Source organism: Macrobrachium nipponense, chromosome 39 (genome assembly GCF_015104395.2).
Source record: "Macrobrachium nipponense isolate FS-2020 chromosome 39, ASM1510439v2, whole genome shotgun sequence".
Lineage (NCBI taxonomy): Eukaryota > Metazoa > Arthropoda > Malacostraca > Decapoda > Palaemonidae > Macrobrachium > Macrobrachium nipponense.
Genome location: NC_061099.1, coordinates 33488882 through 33511470, shown reverse-complemented (window position 1 = coordinate 33511470; position 22589 = coordinate 33488882). Strand labels below are relative to the sequence as shown.

The 22589-nt window shown below is 35.3% G+C and overlaps 1 protein-coding gene across 3 annotated transcripts; it reads left to right on the top strand.

Moving 5' to 3' along the window:
- The first annotated feature begins 10634 nt into the window (after positions 1-10634).
- On the top strand, positions 10635-21504 carry LOC135210281 (NTF2-related export protein 2-like). 3 transcript variants are annotated; one of them, XM_064243153.1, is made up of 4 exons: positions 10635-10778; positions 12331-12405; positions 20823-20976; positions 21133-21504. In XM_064243153.1, exons 1-4 carry the CDS (start codon positions 10707-10709, stop codon positions 21300-21302), a joined length of 471 nt encoding a protein of 156 aa, XP_064099223.1. In that variant the 5' UTR covers positions 10635-10706; the 3' UTR covers positions 21303-21504. The 3 variants fall into 3 exon arrangements, with proteins under 3 accessions (XP_064099223.1, XP_064099224.1, XP_064099225.1); XM_064243154.1 differs by having other exon boundaries at positions 10765-10903; XM_064243155.1 differs by lacking the exon at positions 10635-10778 and adding an exon at positions 11063-11084.
- Positions 21505-22589: the final 1085 nt, after the last annotated feature.

Sequence of the window (22589 nt, the reverse complement as noted above, 5' to 3'; positions counted from 1 at the left end):
TTGCTAACAGCAATAGCAGAGCGAATATAATTTATTTATCTATTTATTAATTTATTAATAATAAGAAGAAATAGAGCAACTAACATTATTGGTTCCGTTGACGTTTCACGCAATGACTGGAAGTTAGAAAAACAAAATCCAGCAGCCACCTAACCCCATTTTCGCTTACTTGGGGAGTAAGCCTACAAACTACTTTGTTGGTGTTGTTGGGGGGGGGGGGGACAGGAACGGTTTATGGGAAAGCCTAAAATGGTCTGAAAAAGGCGTTTCGCACTGAGTTAAAGATACAGGAATTTTAGGATAGGATATCTATGATTTATTTATAGAATGAAACTGTAAAAAATAAATAATATGCATGTTAAACAGGACAGCAATAATTCCTAATAAAATATGGCGTATTTATTTTAATTTTCGTTGGTGAAATAATGCTCTATTTGACCTCAGATTTTAGCACGCGTCCCGAGTAAGCTGGAGGTCGGATCATGCCTAGTTTCTTTACTTATTTAATATTGCAAATTCTGGACGAAAGTCTACTAATCTATGCCACATGGAAGCAACAATGTTGCAAAAGAGGAGTAATAAACGGGAGGAAGAGCCGAGAGTCCTTCAGGTATAAACGTCTGATGACGCAACCGACGAATCATTTCACTGATAATCGGAGTGTCTGAGGAGCCTAGTACGGTTGGCAGATACTGAGGTTTCTGTTAAAAAAGGTAGTCTTGTGAATATTAATGAGGCTAATAAAATGGAAAAGTAAATCCACAATAATATGTCTGATCTTGTTATTTAAAATTTTAAATAACAAGATCAGACATATTACTGTGGATTTACTTTTCCATTTTATTTTATTAACTCATGTGATGATGAGGTTTCAATGTGGCTAATGCTGTCGAAAGTTTTTATTCGGTAGTATGCGTTATTCGTTGGAAAATTCGACAGACATCAAGGACTTACCAAAACACAATAAGATACATTTTTCTTCTTTTTTTTCGTTACAGAGGACGAACTTCTGCTCAAGTGGACTTCTTAAAGGCTCCAAAATTCCTTGTGATAAGATGTTGAAGTCACTTTTCGTTCATAAATTACCCTCCCTCCTAGATAACCTAAGTGATTTTGAAATGAAGCGCTGCCTGACCTGACTCGAAGATATTTCATCGAGTCAAGAATCACTGGAGTACATCCAATGAACAAATATTAAGCAAAACAAGAATCCTCACTCTCATTTCTCGAAGGTGGGAGGAGACTGGAATTTCCTTATCTCGCACCAGACGAACTCTGCGACCTTTCTTTCCCCGTAAAAAAAAAAAAAAAAAATCAGAACTTCAGAAGCGTTCAGTTTTAGTACTTGAGAACTTTTGTCGTGTTGGAAAGTAAGTATAAATCTCTCTCTTACCAACCCCTTCTCACTCTCTCTCTCTTTGAGGATTAACTCCTATGTGGGAATCACTTAAACATTTTACCGCCTTTTACCTGTGTTTTTTGTTTATATTTATGACTTTGGTTTGCGTTTATGATATTCAAGGTCTTTTGGTTCTGTTTCTGCGTTCTTCACCAAGGGACTGGTAGTACAGACACGGCGACAGTTTTGCTCACACGAGCATCTTCGTTACAATATCTTTCCTCTCTCTCTCCCTCGCTCTCTGTGACTGAAAGAAGTCACTTGTTGTTCACCATATTTAACCAGGGGAAACTGAGAAGCATTACTTGAACAGACAGCAAGCCAGCCAGCCCCCAACCGAGAGTGCAGAACTGGTGAAGGAACAAAAGGCGCTTAGATCCTATTTGTGAATGAGTTCTTTGTTGCTCTGCAAGTTCCTCCTGCTAGGAAGCTCTACTATCAAGAGTCATCCTCACCCCGTTATATAATTTAGTCGAAGGGGCGGCAGTTTTACACCCGGCTGTCCTTCGCACTAGGTCTTGTATCGACGGGGTAAGCATTGCAAGATGCTTGCTCTCGCTCTCGCTCTCTCAGAGTCTCAGTAGCGTAGCCAGGCCGACACAGGGGGCACGTTCCACCTTTATCGTCTGAGTTACTACATGACAGATCAATGAAAAAATGTTTAAAGAGAGAGAGAGAGAGAGAGAGAGGTCATTCATAACCAAATGTATATTTTTGCATTATAAAAGGCAACGAATCTAGACTGGGAATTTCTATGAAAAAAGTTTGGAGAGAGAGAGAGGTAAAAAGATTAAAGGGATTAACCACAGATAATCCATTCTAAGTCACAACAAGATTAACCTTAGTGAAGCTATTGAGAGAGAGAGAGAGAGAGAGAGAGAGAGAGAGAGATTATCGGGATTAACCACAGATAATCCATTCTAAGTCACAATAAGATTAACCTTAGTGAAGCTATTGAGAGAGAGAGAGAGAGAGAGAGAGATTATCGGGATTAACCACAGATAATCCATTCTAAGTCACAATAAGATTAACTTTAGTGAAACTATTAAGAGAGAGAGAGAGAGAGAGAGAGAGAGAGAGAGAGAGAGAGACTAACGGGATCAACCAAACAGATAATCCATTCTAAGCCACAACAAGATTAATTTTAGTGAAACTATTAAGAGAGAGAGAGAGAGAGAGAGAGAGAGAGAGATGCCAACCCAATTAAGAGAAAATGGGTATTTAATGCAGACTAGGCTTAACTATAAATTGAAAAGTTGAAAGTCAAATAACATAATAGCGAAACAGCAAGATTATCTCATGACGTGTTTGATATTGCTTGTAGGCATCTCTCTCTCTCTCTCTCTCTCTCTCTCTCTCTCTCTCTCTCTCTCTCTCTCTCTCTCTCTCTCTTTACGAAAGCTGCTATGTTAAGTTATTAACTATCTGTAACTATCAAGAAGTCTTTACAGTGGGTTACTGCCTACAGTTTGCCAAGGCCCTCCCACTTCGACCCTCACATGCATGGCTGCCTGTTTTTAAAACTTTTCGTCCATTTCGTAATATCTCGCACAACTAGCTGTCCAATTTCTTTGATTAAAGCCTCCTCAATGTTCAATTTCTCATCTAACAAAAATTGTGTCAGCTTGATAGCCGAACCAATAAGCGTCTGGACATAATAATAATAATAATAATAATAATAATAATAATAATAATAATAATAATAATAATAATAATAATAATAATAATAATAATAATAATAATCAATCCAGGAAGTCAAGGAAGAAGAAACAGGGAGAATAAAACAAAGATTCACAGAGATCACGACAGACACAGTCAGACACCAACTAAAGAAAATGCCAAACTGGAAAGCCCCAGGTCCCGATGAAGTCCATGGATACTGGCTCAAAAAACTTCAAGGCCTACACCCACGAATAGCAGAACAACTCCAGCATTGTATCTCAAACCACCAAGCACCCAAATGGATGACCACAGGAAGAACATCCTAAGTACAAAAAGACAAGAGTAAGGGAAATATAGCCAGTAACTACAGGCCTATCACCTGCCTACCAATAATGTGGAAGTTACTAACAGGTATCATCAGTGAAAGGCTATACAACTACCTAGAGGAGACAAACACCATCCCCCACCAACAGAAAGGCTGCAGAAGGAAGTGTAGGGGCACAAAAGACCAGCTCCTGATAGACAAAATGGTAATGAAGAACAGTAGGAGAAGGAAAACCAACCTAAGCATGGCATGGATAGACTATAAGAAAGCCTTCGACATGATACCACACACATGGCTAATAGAATGCCTGAAAATATATGGGGCAGAGGAAAATACCATCAGCTTCTCAAAAATACAATGCGCAACTGGAATACAATACTTACAAGCTCTGGAATAAGACTAGCAGAGGTTAATATCAGGAGAGGGATCTTCCAGGGCGACTCACTGTCCCCACTACTCTTCGTAGTAGCCATGATTCCCATGACAAAAGTTATCTACAGAAGATGGATGCCGGGTACCAACTCATGAAAAGAGGCAACAGAATCAACCATCTGATGTTCATGGACGACATCAAGCTGTATGGTAAGAGCATCAAGGAAATAGATACCCTAATCCAGACTGTAAGGATTGTATCTGGGGACATCAGGATGGAGTTTGGAATAGAAAATGCGCCTTAGTCAACATACAAAAAGGCAAAGTAACGAGAACTGAAGGGATAAAGCTACCAGATGGGAGCAACATCAAACACATAGATGAGACAGGATACAAATACCTGGGAATAATGGAAGGAGGAGATATAAAACACCAAGAGATGAAGGACATGATCAGGAAAGAATATATGCAGAGACTCAAGGCGATACTCAAGTCAAAACTCAATGCCGGGAAATAATAAAATAAAAAGCCATAAACACATGGGCAGTGCAGTAATCAGATACAGCGCAGGAATAGTGGAATGGACGAAGGCAGAACTCCGCACCATAGATCAGAAAACCAGGAAACAAATGACAATACACAAAGCACTACACCCAAGAGCAAATACGGACAGACTATACATAACACGAAAGGAAGGAGGGAGAGGACTACTAAGTATAGAGGACTGCGTCAACATCGAAAACAGAGCACTGGGGCAATATCTGAAAACCAGTGAAGACGAGTGGCTAAAGAGTGCATGGGAAGAAGGACTAAAAAGTAGACGAAGACCCAGAAATATACAGAGACAGGAGAAAGACAGAAAGAACAGAGGACTGGCACAACAAACCAATGCACGGACAATACATGAGACAGACTAAAGAACTAGCCAGCGATGACAATTGGCAATGGCTACAGAGGGGAGAGCTAAAGAAGGAAACTGAAGGAATGATAACAGCGGCACAAGTTCAGGCCCTAAGAACCAGATATGTTCAAAGTACGATAGACGGAAATAACATCTCTCCCATATGTAGGAAGTGCAATACGAAAAATGAAACCATAAACCACATAGCAAGTGAATGCCCGGCACTTGCACAGAACCAGTACAAAAAGAGGCATGATTCAGTGGCAAAAGCCCTCCACTGGAGCCTGTGCAAGAAACATCAGCTACCTTGCAGTAATAAGTGGTACGAGCACCAACCTGAAGGAGTGATAGAAAACGATCAGGCAATGATCCTTTGGGACTATGGTATCAGAACGGATAGGGTGATACGTGCAAACAGACCAGACGTGACGTTGATTGACAAAGTCAAGAAGAAAGTATCACTCATTGATGTCGCAATACCATGGGACACCAGAGTGAAGAGAAAGAGAGGGAAAAAATGGATAAGTATCAAGATCTGAAAATAGAAATAAGAAGGATATGGGATATGCCAGTGGAAATCGTACCCATAATCATAGGAGCATTAGGCACGATCCAAGATCCCTGAAAAGGAATCTAGAAAAACTAGAAGCTGAAGTAGCTCCAGGACTCATGCAGAAGAGTGTGATCCATAGAAACGGCACACATAGTAAGAAAAGTGATGGACTCTAAGGAGGCAGGATGCAACCCGGAACCCCACACTATAAATACAACCCAGTCGAATTGGAGGACTGTGATAGAGCAAAAAAAAAAAAAAAAAAAAAAAAAAAAAAAAAAAAAAAAATAAAAAAAAAAAAAAAAAATAATAATAATAATAATTCTACCCATAATCATAGGAACACTAGGAGGCACGATCCCAAGATCCCTGACAAGGAATCTGGAAAAAACTAGAGGCTGAAGTAATAATAATAATAATAATAATAATAATAATAATAATAATAATAATAATAATAATAATAATAATAATAATAATCTTCCAAATACATTATTCATTCCTCTCGTAAGAGAACAATACGCACTTGTCAATGAATTATGATTTTCTCACAAGCAGAATATGACTTGAACTGTTTCAGCAAAGTCAGAAAATATGTTCTTTTGCAGGGTGCAAATTGACCTGTGATCTTTAATCTTAAATATCAAGGGCAAAATTATTGGGAAAAATAATTCCAACAATTGAGAAAAATATTTACCATGTTTCATTAAATAAAAAAATAAAACGTTAACGTTGAAACAGTCTTGCATTTATATATTAGCAATAGTCTAATGTATTCAGGGCATATAATTACCCTGCTTAAGTTACCTATGCATTAAATTTGATCAAAATGGAAGAAAACTAAAGTGGGGGAAAATGCACTTTCTTTTTTTTTCAAACATTATCCGTGACCTTCAAAAATACGGATCGAGAGTACAAAAGCACTACATAAAAGCCTACCAAGTTTCCTGAAAGCGAAATGTTCACCTTTCAACTGACCTGTGAGTTTAAAGACGAGCTTAGTCGAAAACAAATCTTCGTAATGACCTGTGACCTTTGGAAAGTACACCAAAGACAAAAAATGCATAAATGAACGCCTCCAAAGCAGAGTCGAATCGTGGAGACCAGAGGACACTATATATCCTATTTCAAGAAATGAGAAAATATTTCAAAATTTGGCCTTTAAAATGATCTGTAACCCTGAAAAATAAAAAGAAAGTATGTCAAAATTTGGCCTTTAAATTGATCTGTAACCCTGAAAAAAGTATGTCAAATTTTGGCCATAAAAAAGGCCTGTAACCCTGAGAAGTCAAAATTTGGCCTTTAAATTTATCTGTAATGAAAATAAGAAAATATGTCAAAGTTTGGCCTTTAAATTGATCTGTAATCTTGAAAAATAAGAAAATGTCAAAATTTGGCTTTTAAAATCACCTGTAACCCTAATAAATAATATGGAAATATTTCAAAATTTGGGCTTTAAAATGATCTGTAACCTTGAAAAATAAGAAAATATGTCAAAATTTGGCATTTAAATTGATCTGTAACCCTGGAAAATAAGAAGTATGTCAAAATATGGACATAAAATGACCTGTAACCCTGAAAAATAAGAAAATATTTCAAAATTTGGCCTTAAAATGATCTGTAACCCTGAAAAAATGAGAAAATATGTCAAACTTTGGCCATAAAAATTACCTGTAACCCAGAAAAAAATATTTCAAAATTTGGCTTTTAAAATTATCTGTAACCTTGAAAAATAAGAAAATATTTCAAAAATTGGCTTTTAAAATTACCTTAACCCTGAAAAATAAGAAAAAATGTCAAAATTTGGCCATAAAAATGGCCTGTAACCCTGAAAAATAAAAAAATAAAAACATGTCAAAATTTGGCCTTTAAAATGATCTGTAACCCTGAAAATGAGAAAATATGTCAAAATTTGGCCATAAAAATTACCTGTATCCCTGAAAATTAATATTTCAAAATTTGGCCTTAAAAATTATCTGTAACCTTGAAAAATAAGAAAATATGACAAAGTTTGGCCTTTAAATTGATCTGTAAACTTGAAAAATAAGAAAATATTTCAAAACTTGGCTTTCAAAATCACCTGTAAACCCTGAAAAATAATAAGACAATATTTCAAAATTTGGTCTTAACTTGAAAAATGAGAAAATGTGTCATAATTTAGCTTTAAAATGATCTGTAACTTTGAAACATAAGGAAGTATTTCAAAATTTGGTCTTTAGAATTATCTGTAACCTTGACATAAGGTCAATGTATAGAATTATCTGTAAACCTTGACATAAGGTCAATGTAAAAAAGAAAAAATATGTATACTTGTGAAAACCAATCAACAGCTAGTAAGGTACCCTATAATAATTAAGAGATGAAAGGGAAGGAGACAACATTATATTTCTGTTTTTTGTATGTTTTTACGTTTTGTTTTAGTTTTATCGTAATTTTTAGTATGTATGTAATGTTCGTTTTATTTTATGTTTTTACTGAAGCTTTTAATAAGACAATTCATTTTAATGTAATTTTTAGCGATTTCTCATCCTTGTCAATTTTTTCAGCCTGAAGATGAGGTTTTGAACCTCGAAAGCTCGTTAAATAAAGAATGTTCTTCCTGGTCTTGGCACTGTTATTTATCATCAAGTTAAGTATATATATATATATATATATATATATATATATAGATATATATATATATATATAGATATATATATTATATATATATATATATATATATATATAATATATACAATATACTGTATATAAGTATGTATTCCTATTGCCATCCTGTCTACATGCGAAAATGAACATAGGACTTTCCAAAATATCCTTCTCCTGTTCGGTTTTACAAATCAAAAATACGGACGAGAGAAAGAAGAAAATAATAAAAGACAGTTAACTCACAATCATTTGAGATAATCAAACTCCCCCACTCTTATCTTTATGGTTTTCTTAACACTCAAAACCAATGTTTTAATCACCGTTATCTCAAATAACGCTTCCTTTGTTCTCAAATTAAGGGATAATGGCTTGCACGTATCATCCACTTTCTGCTGCATCCTCTCTTTCGCCCATAATTCTATCCAGGTCATTTAATGTTCTAAGAAACGAAATGGAAATGGAATGGAAAACAGAACTCCGGCCAAAGGCCAAGCGCTGGGAACACATGAGGTCATTCAGGGCCATAAGGGAAATTGAGAGTAGCAAAGTCTGAAAGATGTAACAGGAGAAAACCTCAAAGCAGTTGCACCATGAAAAAGTTGTCAGGAGCGGGTGGATACTAAGATGGAAGAGAGAGAATATGAATGGAGGTACAGTAAAAAGGAATGAAAGGGGTTGCAGCTATAAGGGCCGAAGGGACGCTGCAAGAAACCTTATTAAACAACCTCCACTCCCTCCCTACGGGGATGCTCTAATTAGAGTCCTGGATAAGATTAACCGTCCTAACTTAGACGTCGAATCACTACTGGCTACGTAGCCCCGTAAGACAATGCTGCTTTTCATTTTTTTCCCTAAGAGTGCTAAAGATTTGTTCGCGTCCCACATAAAAAATAAAAGATCTGCATCTAGTACACCAGTCACTTTACACTGCGCAGATTCCCAAGAAATTCAACAGAACGGTAAGTTAACAAAACTGAAGTCCCACTAAATTATAAAGTGGACAGCAGCAACCAAATAAACTACGGTACGGCATAATTTAATGAAGTCTTCTCAAGAGAATTTGCAGTAAGCAGTAAAGTGTTTGGTATAGGTGAGGATGTTTGGCCTTCTCGTGTATTTTGTCATGAAAAGAGCGGATGGAAGATGGAAGAGAATGTTTGAAATGAAGTAACAAGAGAAAATTGCCGCTGTCTTCATCAGAATAAAGCCACAGGATTTAAAAGGAACTTCTCCCACACGAATGTTATATTTAAGAACTCATTATACACAATGCGATCTCATCCAGTAAAAGAGTCAGAAGTGATTGTAAGAGTTAAAGAGCATAGCATCATAGAATATACCTAAACAAATGTTTGATGAGATTTTGACTGAAAAAATAAGATAAACTGTAGATCATTTGAAAAAGTTTCAGGGAGAGAAAGAGAGGAAGTCCGAAAAAAATTGTTGACTGGATTGAGTATAAGCTACAGGAGTGAATGGTGTAGTAGAAGCAAGTGGGGTCAATGTCCCGTAGATAACCTTATGTGTGCGTGCGTACAATAAGTCGCTGATTTCTGCACTCCGGTACCTTTAGCTTTCAGTAAAGAAATGTCTTAATGAAAGATGATGGCATCATGATATATATATATATCTATATATATATATATATATATATATATATATATATATATATATATGTGTGTGTGTGTGTGTGTGTGTGTGTGTGCCCTGAATACCCAGGTTCAACTACTGAACAAGGTGTCGAACTGGATGGCCACACTCCATTAAAGCTACTTATTGATTTATACGGTCGGTGACTATAATCTTACACAAAATCGTCCATTGGACCCCACTGTAGGGAGATAGGCTGCCAGGGCTACCCCAACTTCTCTAGACAATGGGCTACACTGGTTACTGTACGGGATAAAACGGGGCAGGTGTTACCTGGGTAAACGCCTAGCACCAAGTAAGTTTCCCCTTCTCCCCCTCTCTCTTTTTTTTTCTTTATATGAGTTTCTTTCAAAAGTTACTGCTCTTTTTCTCTGTTGTTAAGATCACCGATACATGGCAACTGTGCATACAGAAAAAATACTTCAGTTATTCAATTCCTTTATCCCTGTGCTATTATGTAATTCTGAAAGCATACCAAACTTCCAGACATATTTTCCCGGAAGACATGGTGCTGTTATCGTATATTTTTCAGTGGAAAATACCCATTTTTATATATCTAAAACCACAAATTACGAGATTACGTTAACTGTAGTACTCTCGTAACATACGGTACAATTATCACTATAGAAATAAATAAGCAGAAATGAGACAAAGATCATTACCATCATTATTATTCCGGTATGATGTTTACATTATCCTGTACCTGTGAATAACAGTTGGGAATCTTTCAAGAAATCTTTCCAGAAGTAGAATCGCTCAACAAAGTGTGGGAGAGACGGTGTGTACAATGAGCTACCTACGAGAGTAGCGCTGTACTGTCTGGGTTTGTTATGGTGCAAAATTCATTGACCTTAGGAATCTTTCCCAGGGTTAATGTACTAACTTACTCGAGCGTGACGGCGAGAAACACTACCAGAAATGATGAAGTTGTATCCTCATGGTACCTGGTAGAACGTTCTGCTTACCTGTTTAGAACTGTCAGATGAAACCAGCTGATGATGCCATCAGCCAAAATACTTAATAATAGACCCGTCGTCATTATCGGTCGTCAGCTCTCGACACGATTATTAACGAGACGTAAAACCAAGAAATGAATAAAGAGCTCGATAAATTCGCGACTGGAACGCTCAAGCGCATTTTTAAAGACAGAAACACACGATCGAAACAGACTCGAGACGCAGCATTTTGGGAAGAGGATTTAATGAATGAAAATTACGTCACTTCGTCTTCGCTCGTAAACAAACTTCACGAAATGGCGGCGGTACTCGAGGCGGTGAGGGTCATTTGAATGGAACCCCCCTGGTTCCTTCCTGCGTTTCGTTCTGTTCGATAATATGGCAGAAATGCCGGAAATGATGAAATGTAGCCATTTAATGTTAAGAAGGGGATCATGAGATGGTATTTCACTCTGTATGACAGTGTTTACTTTACGATTGACTGACAACGGTAGCCTAAGAAATGCAATCCAAGGCACTGCTCAGGCTATTTAATTAACTACCAATTAAGCGCTCGTCTTAAGGATACTTAGTAGTGCATACTTTATTATTTAATTTATGAATATGGTCAAGTGACACCATAGGTAATTATGTAGCACCGTCTGTCAACGTGTTGTAATTGTTTCTGGCTGGCCTACGCTTATTCCAAGGGGGCTAATCGTTGTCTAGCTAGATAAGCCTACCTATCTCTTCTTAACAAGAGGCTAAAATCATTTTTTATTAAAGCTGGTGTACGCTCAGAAATCTTAGGCATGACTTTAGTGGGTTACATTAGTCTTTCTCGGCCTAAATTTTATTAATTACCTAGGCTACTAAACTTCGAGTAGGCTACGCTACACTGACCTTTAGCCTAGTATGTAGGGGTTAAAGACATAAGCTGTTAATTTTAATTAACTTGGCATTAACACTAATTTTTTCATTAGAAATGTCTAGGTCTAATTTTTAAAAATACTGAAATACTATCTATTAAGACAGAAAAAACATTCACAGGCCTATGCTGCCTTTGGTGGTATGTTTTTTTTTTTTTTTTTTTTTTCTACAAAAAGTTTAGCATACAGTAATGAAGTGCATGCATAGATTGAACTCTGTATGTTGTCTGTTACTATGTGTAATTATGATTAGGTCTGAAGAATTTAAAACCTATTATTAGCAATCCGTGAGAAAAGCTATGCTTTTCATCAGTACGTACAGTATGTATTTATTAGACATAACACACACAAAATTCAATTTAAGTCATGGATATGTCTTTGTAACCATATACATTTCAATTACTATAGTTACTTTAAATTACTGTACTTTGATTGATTGCACATGACAAAATTATCCTCACTAATTTGTTATACTATATAGTAGTGCATAATTTTGGTTATAAATTTAACTTATGCAGTATATCTTCATTTCTTCTGGCTTCATTAATCTCTTATTTGTTCACATTCCCATTAAATTGTGTTTTCTGTTGTATACTATATTTCAGTATGAGGTCTTATACATAAATATTTCAGTTTTCAATTCTTTGTGGCCATGTATGTCAAAAGGCTTATGTATAGTATTTTGTAGCAGTTCATGCTGTAATGGATGCTACTGACCCTTAATAGGGGCAGGTGACATTATGAAACAATCAATTCAGTAGCATTTAATTTTATGTGCTGTGATCAATGAGGTGTCATTTATTTTAAGGATAATTTTAATTTTCTGTTTAGGGAAATAAGTTGTTAGCTTTTAGTTTATAGTCAATGGGATGATGGGAGATCCATCATGGGGCTATGGGTTGTTTACATTCATTGAAATGATAATTTGGCCATAGATTTTGAGTCTTTTTCTTTCTTGCAGGATCGCATGAAGATTTTGACGGCATGCACAGATGCAGAAAGTTTTACAAAGATATATTATGAGTTTTTAGATAAGGTATGTATTCATTATTTTTCTACTTACAAAAGGTATGTATTCATTATTTTTCTACTTGCAAAAGGTGTGTATTCATTATTTTTCTACTTATCAAGGACAATTTTCTTGGTACTATCATTCACAGCAATTTCATGCAGATAAAACTGTTATTAGGCAGTGAAAAAAATCCATATTGAATTAATAGTAAGCAACCACTGTAGCCAGGAAGTCATTTGTTAATTTAGTGTCATTCTTCTGTGCAGTTACACAAAATGGGGATTTGCTGTGTACCTCTTATGAAAATTATTGTTTTTTTTGCAGGTTATTGCACATTGTATGCTTTTAGTAACAATTTTGGTGTACGTACTTAAAGTTCTTCATCATTACTTTGTATTTAAAATTCTTCTAAAGTGGCATATATTTATCCCAGCAATGTTTGCTTTTATAATGTCCTCATCATATCATCATATACTTACGTACGGTATGAAGAATAAGTCCTAAAACTGTTATAGAATGACAAATGAAGGTTCATGTCTTCCAATATAGGTGATTTTGTCAGACTCGTTTATGTACTTTTACCAGTTTACAACAATGTGACTGTAAGATAGATGTTACTGTATTTTGATTTAGAGGTACATCAAACATCATGCCTTTTATGAGTATTATGGCAATTATTTAAATAATGTTTACTTTTTAGTGCCGCAGTTCCTGTTGCAACATACTTGATTTAAATAGTTTTCAAGAATTATTTTATCATGGGATAGAATCACAGGTCATTACCCAATCAGGTTTTCTTACAGCATAGATTTAATATTGTTTTTCTTGAGGTTCATGTATGGTTTTTAAATTTCAAGAGAGCCTTTTTTGTCACACAATTTTCCAGTGTGTGACCTCTAGTTTTCTATGGGATCATAGGGCCTATAACTGGAAGTACCACTGTAGACTTTGTGTTCGCTACACCTAAGGTTGGCATTTAGTGTTTTTCTTTTTTTCTTTATTCTTTTTTGTCTTACTCCAAAAGAATGTTGATATACTAAAGGCACTCCCTACAATCCCAGTGACAGTGATGAGGCCATGTTTCAGGTTAAAAACATCACTAATGTTTTTGTTTCCTCCCCCTCCCATTGTCATTGGTGGAAGCATCAGAAAGTAATTAGTCTGACAATCATAAATCAGCCTTATGTAAACTAAGTTAATTGATACCCATAAAACTTCAGTAATCGACAAGGTTCGGGTTGTTGAAGGTCATGTCAGGTTCTGTTCTTGGTGCAGGGTCCAGTCTTGATGGACAGACTACTCTGAAGCACAAAGACCATTTCTTATATCATGGTATAAGCCCTAGATCAGCCAGTAAAAGAGATGTTAATACAGCCTTAAATTGTAGTGATGGTAGGCATGGAAGACTAAAAAATATAATAAACCATGTTTTATAGCACCCAGTCAACTGATGAACAAGCCAGGAAAGCAGATAATGTCTCAAGTTCCTTCCCATGAATCAAGTGAAAATCAAGTACCCTACGTATTAAAGAATGTTTTATGAATATCAAGGCAAAACAAAAATGGAAACCATGCCTGACTATTATTCATGTTAACATCTTTGATGACTGTCAAAGGCTGTCTTGAGACAAAGAGAAAAAAAATGGGTGATGGAAAGCAAAATTAACTACTACATCCGGAAGATTATACTAAGTCAATTTCCACTAGAACTGATATTGCAATTGTTAGTTACTATTCACAGCACTATGAACTGTCTACAAATACTGGGGGTAATAACAAGAGGTAGAGAACCCTTTGAAAGAGCAACAATATTCTGCATTATTGTTAATGTGAATTAGTTGAATGAAAAAGCCACTAATACTGGTGGTAATAACAAAGAGGTGCAGAACCCTTTGACAGAACAACAATATTCTGCATTATTGTTAATGTAAATTAGTTGAATGAAAAAGCAACTGAATCACATGTGCCAATCAAAATTGAAATACGGTAATGCACAGTAATAGGAGAAAATTGAGATAGTCACACAATATTTTCCAAAACCACCCCCGTGCAAAAAATGCTATACTGTATATATAATAACCTCACCACCAAAAGCAGTGATGGGGAAGCAAGATGCACATTTTGTGGGCTGGGAATTGCACACTTACATGGAATCATGGCTCAATAAAATCACACTTGTATATGTAAAGAATACTAAATAATACTGTACTCACTCTTATTAGAATTACAGAGCTTAAATTACTTTATTGTAAGGTATAATAGATGCGACAATACAAGGACTAAAGTCAAGATTAAAGGGATCGGGCTTCAATGACTGATCAAAAAAATCTTATGTATTTCATAAATGGAGGGAAAAGGATTTAAAATCAACATCAAACAACCGTTAAACAATACAGCTAATGGTGACTGGAATGGAAGCAAAAGGAGAAAGTACAGTCAGGAAAGTGGCCAAGGCTGGTGTGTACTGTGTACAGATTGTAATAGATGGTATCTCAAGGTGTCTGTATAACCAAATATACATGGAGGAAAGAGATTTTCAATGCTCAAAATACAGTATTAAAATTGTAAATGAGAGCTAAGAACTCTGTTGTGATAGATGAGCAGGTCTAAGAAGAGGTACAGTATTTTGTTATCACTGGGAAAATGAACTTTGAGCCAGTTGAGGAAGCAGCTACTGTATAGAAAAGCTGAAGCATGAACTGAATGAAGAGATACTAAGACTACTGGTAAATAAAAATGTTACATAAATAGAGAAAGCAAAGATTTACAAAGGGAAAGCTAAGGTTAAAACCTTTATTATGATGATGGTTTTGGTATCAAAATGGTAGCAAATCAAAACCTTGAAATGGACAACTCAAGAAATACTGACAAAGCAGAGCAGTGACGTATGGCCCACATAGAGCTGCTAGTATGTACTGCTTACAACTTGCCTAGCGTGGCACACTAGGTGATGCTAAAGATTCTTTGCAGCATTACTTTGATTCCAGGTAGACTGACTCCTGCCTTTTACTTTTCATTTGTTCCATTAATTCTTCTAAATGTCCAACTTAAACTTTACCTCGCTTTTGTCAGTCAAGCAAAGATAATAAGACAAAAATCTGGGATTCACTTGAGGAAATTTTTAATAAAATTTTTATTAACTCCACAGCACCCTACAAACTGAGAAATCTACATACCCTGATGAATTGAACTTGAAAGAAACTACATTCATAAGATCGTTATTTTGCTTCATTACCAAGGACAAAAATCAATTAAGTGATCCCTCACCCTCAGACTCCTCAATACTTATCAGTTTTATTATTAAGGAGGTTTTTGCTGGCTACCTTGTTTTAGACATGATTTGCTTTGCTCATTTATCTGTTAAAAAGAATGATTCATGTAAAATGCAATTAATGTAGCGTAGAAATCACGTTGAATATTGTTAGTTGTGGGATGCTGTACCTTAAATGTTTGAGTGTTGGTTTTACTGTAGGTCTTTGTTACTGCTCAGATTTTGAAACTTATCAGAAGACCAGACCCCCTTGCCCCCATGCCTAAGCAAACCAGATTTATGAGAGAGAAAAATGGGGAGGAAAACAGATGATGGGATTGTACCATTCCCAGACATAAGACAGCTACAAAATAAGGAAGAGAATTGAAGAAAACATCGGAAAAGGATATTCAGGCGCAAAAGGAAATAATTAACAAAATTTCCACAACTTTTCACACTAATGAAAAAACAATTCCATGACATTTTGAGAAAATCAAAGCTCATGGATGTATTGATATGTTGGACTGAAGATCTAAATTTCCCTATACAGTATATAGCACTCATAAAAAGTCTAAATTGGAATTAGTTACTGACTTCATTCACAGAACATTAATTACAAACAAAGAATAACTCAGAAATTTGTAGATCAAACTTAAGTGCAGTACTCTTGAAAAACAAGGTACAAATTGTGTCTACAAAATTAATACAGTATACCCAACATTGCAGTTAAAAGTACCCCAATACAGATGGAGACAAATTTATTCGTAATTAATAAGCATAGCAAAACAATGGATTAGCATAATTTGACAACCCTTACCTAAATAATTCCCTACAAAATTCAGTGGAATGTCAACAAACTTCAAGCCAGAATCTGTTTTGGGGGACTCCAACAATTAATGTCACAATATAATCTGATGTGTGTATATGTCTCCAATCTCTGGACATTATGATAAGACTAAAAGGTACCCATTGCCCACTTAGTCTATGGAAAATGAATGTAAAGCTGCAATTTACATCCTTAATAACATCACTAATGATAAAATGGTATTTGAGACTACTGAAATAACTGTCCCAATATGCTAATAACCCCTAAATACTCCTCACAACTGCTTGTTAACTTGCTATTGGGAATTAGCTTCTGTATGCTAGCCTAATAGCCTATTAAACTCAAGGTATGACAAATTATCATCTGATCCCCAACACCTACACGCATCTGATGAGGACTAGGAAAACTACAGACCTTTCTAATGTTAAATTATATAAAGGAGGAAAAAACCTGAGTCTCTCCAAAAATTGGAGATTTCTTTTTTCGTTAATTGCGTATACTATAGAAAAATATTTTGCAAGTAAATATGGAACACAGTACCATATATTAACTGTCACTGTCATACACCATCCCAGTGTTATAGTAAACAAATATAGTCACACTTAGGCATTAAACCTCTTATGAACTAATTTTTATTACTTTTTAGCCTAAATCTGTATGTGCATAGGGTAGGTTAATTAAATTGCAAGGTTAGGCCAGGGTTTTGGGTTAGCCTACATACTGTAAGCATAGGGCTGTTCCATTAGCCTTAAACTGTCTTGACTTTTACATGTATTTAATAAGCTGATAAGAACAGACACAAGGGAAAAAATATAATAAAATCAGGAAACACCTTTCACAGCCTTTGCTGCATTTTTCAACATTTCCAAATTTTTATTTACTATGATACTAATTATAAACAAATTATAAATAATTGCTATCAGACATATGTGATATATGTATAGTACTGTATTATTTTATTTATGATTCAGTTAAGCACCTCTTACTTTTCACTAGTACAGCTTAGTCATTTGAAGCAAAGCGATCTATTTAGATTTTGCAATCCTGATAATTTCTTATGATACGTACCAACATTGACAATACTTAGTACCAAATTCACTCTTACACATGATAGTTGATGATTCTCTCATACCTTTGCTTTTGTGATGGCCATCTAATTGTTTGTCATTGTTTTCTTTAAATTCCTGCTCAATACTTGACTTTCTCTCCCATTGTGCATAGTACTCCTCCTGACTATTCTTTTGTGTAGTATGTATTTAGCCAGTGTATCCTCCATGAGTTGCCAAAGTAATAGATTGATGAAATTTAGAAATATTCTACAGGTCCCTGATTAACAGAGGTGCCAAGAATTTTATATAGAACTGCAGAATGTTATAGTAGATGAAATAACCGAAAGATGTATAGCAGCACTGAACAGGTAAATAATGAAGTCAGTAGAGGATGAAACATTAATTCAAAGTACTGTACAGTGCATACTGTACTATTAAGTTCTTAAAACCACTAAATCTGAAGAACCAAAAACTAAGAGGACTGGAGAAGGTGCCATGGCACATGTGACCCCAGTATTGAAAATTACAAGGTTTCGGTTAACAACACTGAATTACTTTACACACACAACTTAGTTGTTAATATTACAAACAAACTCAAGATTTAGTGTGAACAAGAACAAATTATCAAGAATAATAAGTATATATTAGTTCACTTTAAAGTTCATTTGTAGTAAAGTGAAATGGCAATTCATATATAGTTCAGGCAGTCCCCCGCCTCACGATGGGTCTGGCTTACGATGTTCCAAGGTTACGATGCTTTTCAAATATATTCATCAGAAATCATTTACGTGTTTACGATGTTTACAATGCTGATCGTATAGAAGAAATATGGCTCCATAACACCAGAATAATCAAAATTTGGAGGGTTTTTGATGAAAAACTCAATAAAAATGCAGTTTATGTCGGCAACTTTTGGCTTGCGACACAGTGTAGGAATGGAACCACCCTTCAAAAACCAGGGGACTGGCTTATAATATTTAATGTTACTGTTTCATCTCGGAAGTAAATAACAGCTTTATGGGGATATTACCTGACTGCCTAATTGTTCATAGTCACTTCAGGATTACGTATAGGAATTGTTTCTGGAACTTGGTGTGTTGATAAGATATTTTGCAAGTAATATTGCATTTTTGCATTCTTTCAACAGATGTTAAATAATTTGGGATACTTATTGGGTACTACTTGTAACTATTGTTAGATTTTGTAGAAGTAGAGACTTCACTATACCGTATATACATACTACGTTCTGTATATTAGCCTGTGGTTCTTACATTAAGGTGCATTTGTTGAGATGGGTATTGGCAGTTTGTGTGGATGCTGGGAACTAACTTTCCCAGAATAAAAAAGTTAATGCTTTGAGCAGAATGATAATTTTCCTCACTGCACTTGACAAAGCATGATCTACCTTGAGAACAGGGCACAGCTAATGATTAGACTATCAGATTCCTTAAGGTACATGCTGAAACATACTGTACAGTACACTTAATGGAAATGTTGAGTTACTTGTTTCTTAATTGTGCCCACTAAAACATTGTATACATCCAAGACAAAGTCTAGGGATGACCTGATTCTCAAATATGCATTCTTTGACATAGCATAAATCCAAGGTGTAGCTTTGGGTATACATATTGTTGGTATAATGGGTACTGCCATTCGTTCATACTTATTCGTAATATTCATCCAAGACAAGGATCAGGGAAGACAGTGCGCTTTCTTGTTACAGTATAAAATGATCCATCAGTCAGATCTGCATCTAAAATATCAAATCTACATATAAGACAATGACATGGGGCAATAATTAGCGCTGAACACTACATGTATTTTTCTTTGGGAACAGATGTAGAGAATCTTATTGAACTCCAAAGAGACAGTTGGTAGTCCATGATTGAATTCAGCCACAAGGTGCATCCATAAGTATTGCAAGGATTGGAGGCAATTTGAGTGAGAAAACTGTACTTTGTTAGTATCTACCCTTATTCAGGTGTTGGAATCAGATTGTAGAGACAAAAGCCATTGAGAGCCCTGATTACAGAGAGGAAGGGAAGGCAACTTTGTTAGATTTTAACCTAGGGCAAAAAAATATTCACAAATGAAAGAGGATATACAGTACATATAGCATAAGAAAAGATGGTTACTATGGGAGAAATTTTGCAAACTAATGGGATATGTAGCAATAAAAGGCCCATGATGATCTGTTTAGCACTAAAGACATCTTCCTGGCTTATGTCAGTAGGACCTACACAGTGCTAGATATTGTTTAGGGAACAGCACACTTAATGATTCTGTGCACAAACCATTGACAAGCATATGCCCCTGCTTATAATAGTTGGTACCATATAGGTATGCAGGTGGTGTTGAATACACTCAATACATACAACAGGAACTACTCAATTTCTAGCACTTACTTGGCACAACTTTATTTTTTTGGAGAATGGACCACAATCTGTGGACTAGGTGGGTTAGTACTCTACATGAAGATTCAGTAGCGACTCAATCTCAAAAACTACTTAAGCATCATCATAGAAGGATTACATCTTTAACAAAATGAGCATTCATGATTCATGAATTTATATTCCTTGCTCTTCGGTCTGACTTGCTTAATGCTTCATTAACAACTGGTAATAAACTTAGTCATACCTTACTGCATAGTTATTAGGATACAATGAAATTTATGGTCTAGTATGATGGAGCCAGGACTAGTGTACATACAGGCAAATGAGGCTAACCACATCTAAACCCTCTTGTCACTTCCAGCTTTATCAATCTCACAAGGCATTTGGCAGCCACCCAGTTTCCAGGTGTTATAGCATCACCTTGCTAGATAACTTATATGTGCATAGTTTTACTAGGAGGGTTACTATCTTCTCAGACCTTTTGTGCGTATCTTTGTAAAGAGCATTCCTCAAGTGAGGGATATTCACCAGAGAAGAAGACTCGAGACTATTTCAGTAGATGAATTTTCTTAGAAGATTAGTATAAGTGAAATAAGTTGGTTTAGATATATTTATAATATTGTTTATTGACATTTCAAATTATTATCATTATTATTGTTTTGATACCATGTTGGCTGTTTACAGATTTAAATATCTTTTGAGCTCCTACCAATTTCTTGAATGCAAACTTTAGTTATGGGGTAAAATAACTACTACTGTGGTTTGTATTTATAAAAGAAATGTTTGTATTTTCAGTTCTTTAGACGTTTCTGCTGTGGAACTAATAATTATGGTATCATTTGATTAAAAACCTGTTTTGGAATAATGAGTTATGTGTATTAACTAAGATTTATACATATACATCTTTTTTTTGCTATCCCCAGAGTCGACACAAACTGAACAAGCTTTATCTTGACGAAGGTAAATTAGTATGGAATGGAAATGCCATCGAGAAGAAAGAGAATATTCAAAAGTTCTTTGAAGAGTTGCCCACAAGCACCCATACTATAACCTCTTTAGACTCGCAACCTGTTAACAGTGAGTAATGCTGCTGAAAATTTTTGAAAGTTACTTAATGTCAAATACAACACGTGGTTTCCATATCATTAATGAGTTTTAATATTGCTCAACTGATTGTAAAACATACATTATGGTGTTTTCAGTAATTATAACACACAAAATCTAAAATTTCAGCGGAAGCTGTAGGAAGCCAGGCAACCATTCTAGTGACAACTGCTGGATTTGTTGTCTTCAAGAATCGGAAGTCTCCATTCCAACAGTCATTCATCCTTACTGCCAAAGATGACAAATGGAAACTGGTTTCTGATGTATTTAGGTTTCAAGATCAAGACATTACTCCATGAGGTTAAGGATTAGAATTTTTAAGCAAAGTTACTCTCCATAATTTTACAGTCATCATGATTCTTTTATACTGAAAGCCATTCTGAAATTATGTTTTTATCTACATGTATATGTACTGATTTTTAATTTTTCATAGAATTTTCATCATGTCAGAAGTGTGCATGTTTGTATTTTTGACAATTCAAATAAAATGAACCTAATTTTTATATGATTTTCTCTGTAATACTTTATAGATCTTGTATCGATCAGGAATAATTATTCAAATAAATTAAGATTGTTTCAACAGTACTGATGGAAGGTTTTTACAATTACAACAGTGGAAAATGCATAACACATCACAACCTTGTCAATCATTACAGTCTACACTATGCATCAAACATGTTATTATGTCTTGCAGACAAAAGTAGACAGTACATATCCACTCTTGACTCACTGACATGAAACTACAGCTTTCCTCTTTATTTGTATGTATGGTGTGTTGATCAAGTAACTGCAAAGTTTTCCAAACTTTGTTTCCAGAGTTTTTGGATTTTCTGCATTCAGTTAAAATCACTGAAAATCACGGTCACCAATTTTTTGCCTTTTCCGCTGATTTCATTTGAACTTATATTTCATCTTGTTTAGTTTAATATTATTCACTATACATATATTCCATGTTTTTTTTGGTTTAGTATTCACTCCTTACAGTTAATCTCCAGCTCCCTACAAGTATCTCACAATTATATTAACTGTCAGTTATGAACTTTCTTTTCTGTAATATGCTCTTCCTGAAGTCCCTTTAGGTTTAGGTCTTCATTTACCCTCTATCTCTATTATTTCTGGGCAATTCCGTAGGTCTTTGTCCTGCTACTTCCTTATCTATCACTTTTCTCATCTGTTTCTCCTAATCCCTTCTTATCACATGTCCAAGCCATAATATAAATCTTTGAGATCCACTCCTGTCACATTTTTATTTGCCATTATTCTAGCTATATATCTCTCTCCATTTCATCTGTGCTGCAGTCTCACTAGTGAGCTCTCTCAACTCATCGTCCAGTGTCCTTAAGGTGGTTGAAGTGTTCATCCTCTCCTAAGGCCTACCCATATACACAACTGGGTCCATAATTCCCTGTTCTCTATTTGCTCTCGTAATGTAGTTTGAGAATAAAAAAAAAACTCTTCCTCCGTATATATTTTGTAATTCAGGGCACTATTTGTTACACCATCTACGTATTCAGTACACATTATAAAATTCACTTTCGTAACTTTCCTAGAATAACCATATGGTCATTTTCCTTGTTGTACTTCTT

Bases quoted from the DNA above. Each gene is read 5' to 3' on its own strand.
- LOC135210281 (XM_064243153.1), top strand. From the start codon at position 10,707: ATGAATGAAAATTACGTCACTTCGTCTTCGCTCGTAAACAAACTTCAC. The intron at 10,779-12,330 runs GTGAGGGTCATT...TCTTTCTTGCAG, and splicing joins TGGCGGCGGTACTCGAGGCG to GATCGCATGAAGATTTTGAC. The intron at 12,406-20,822 runs GTATGTATTCAT...TGCTATCCCCAG, and splicing joins ATTATGAGTTTTTAGATAAG to AGTCGACACAAACTGAACAA.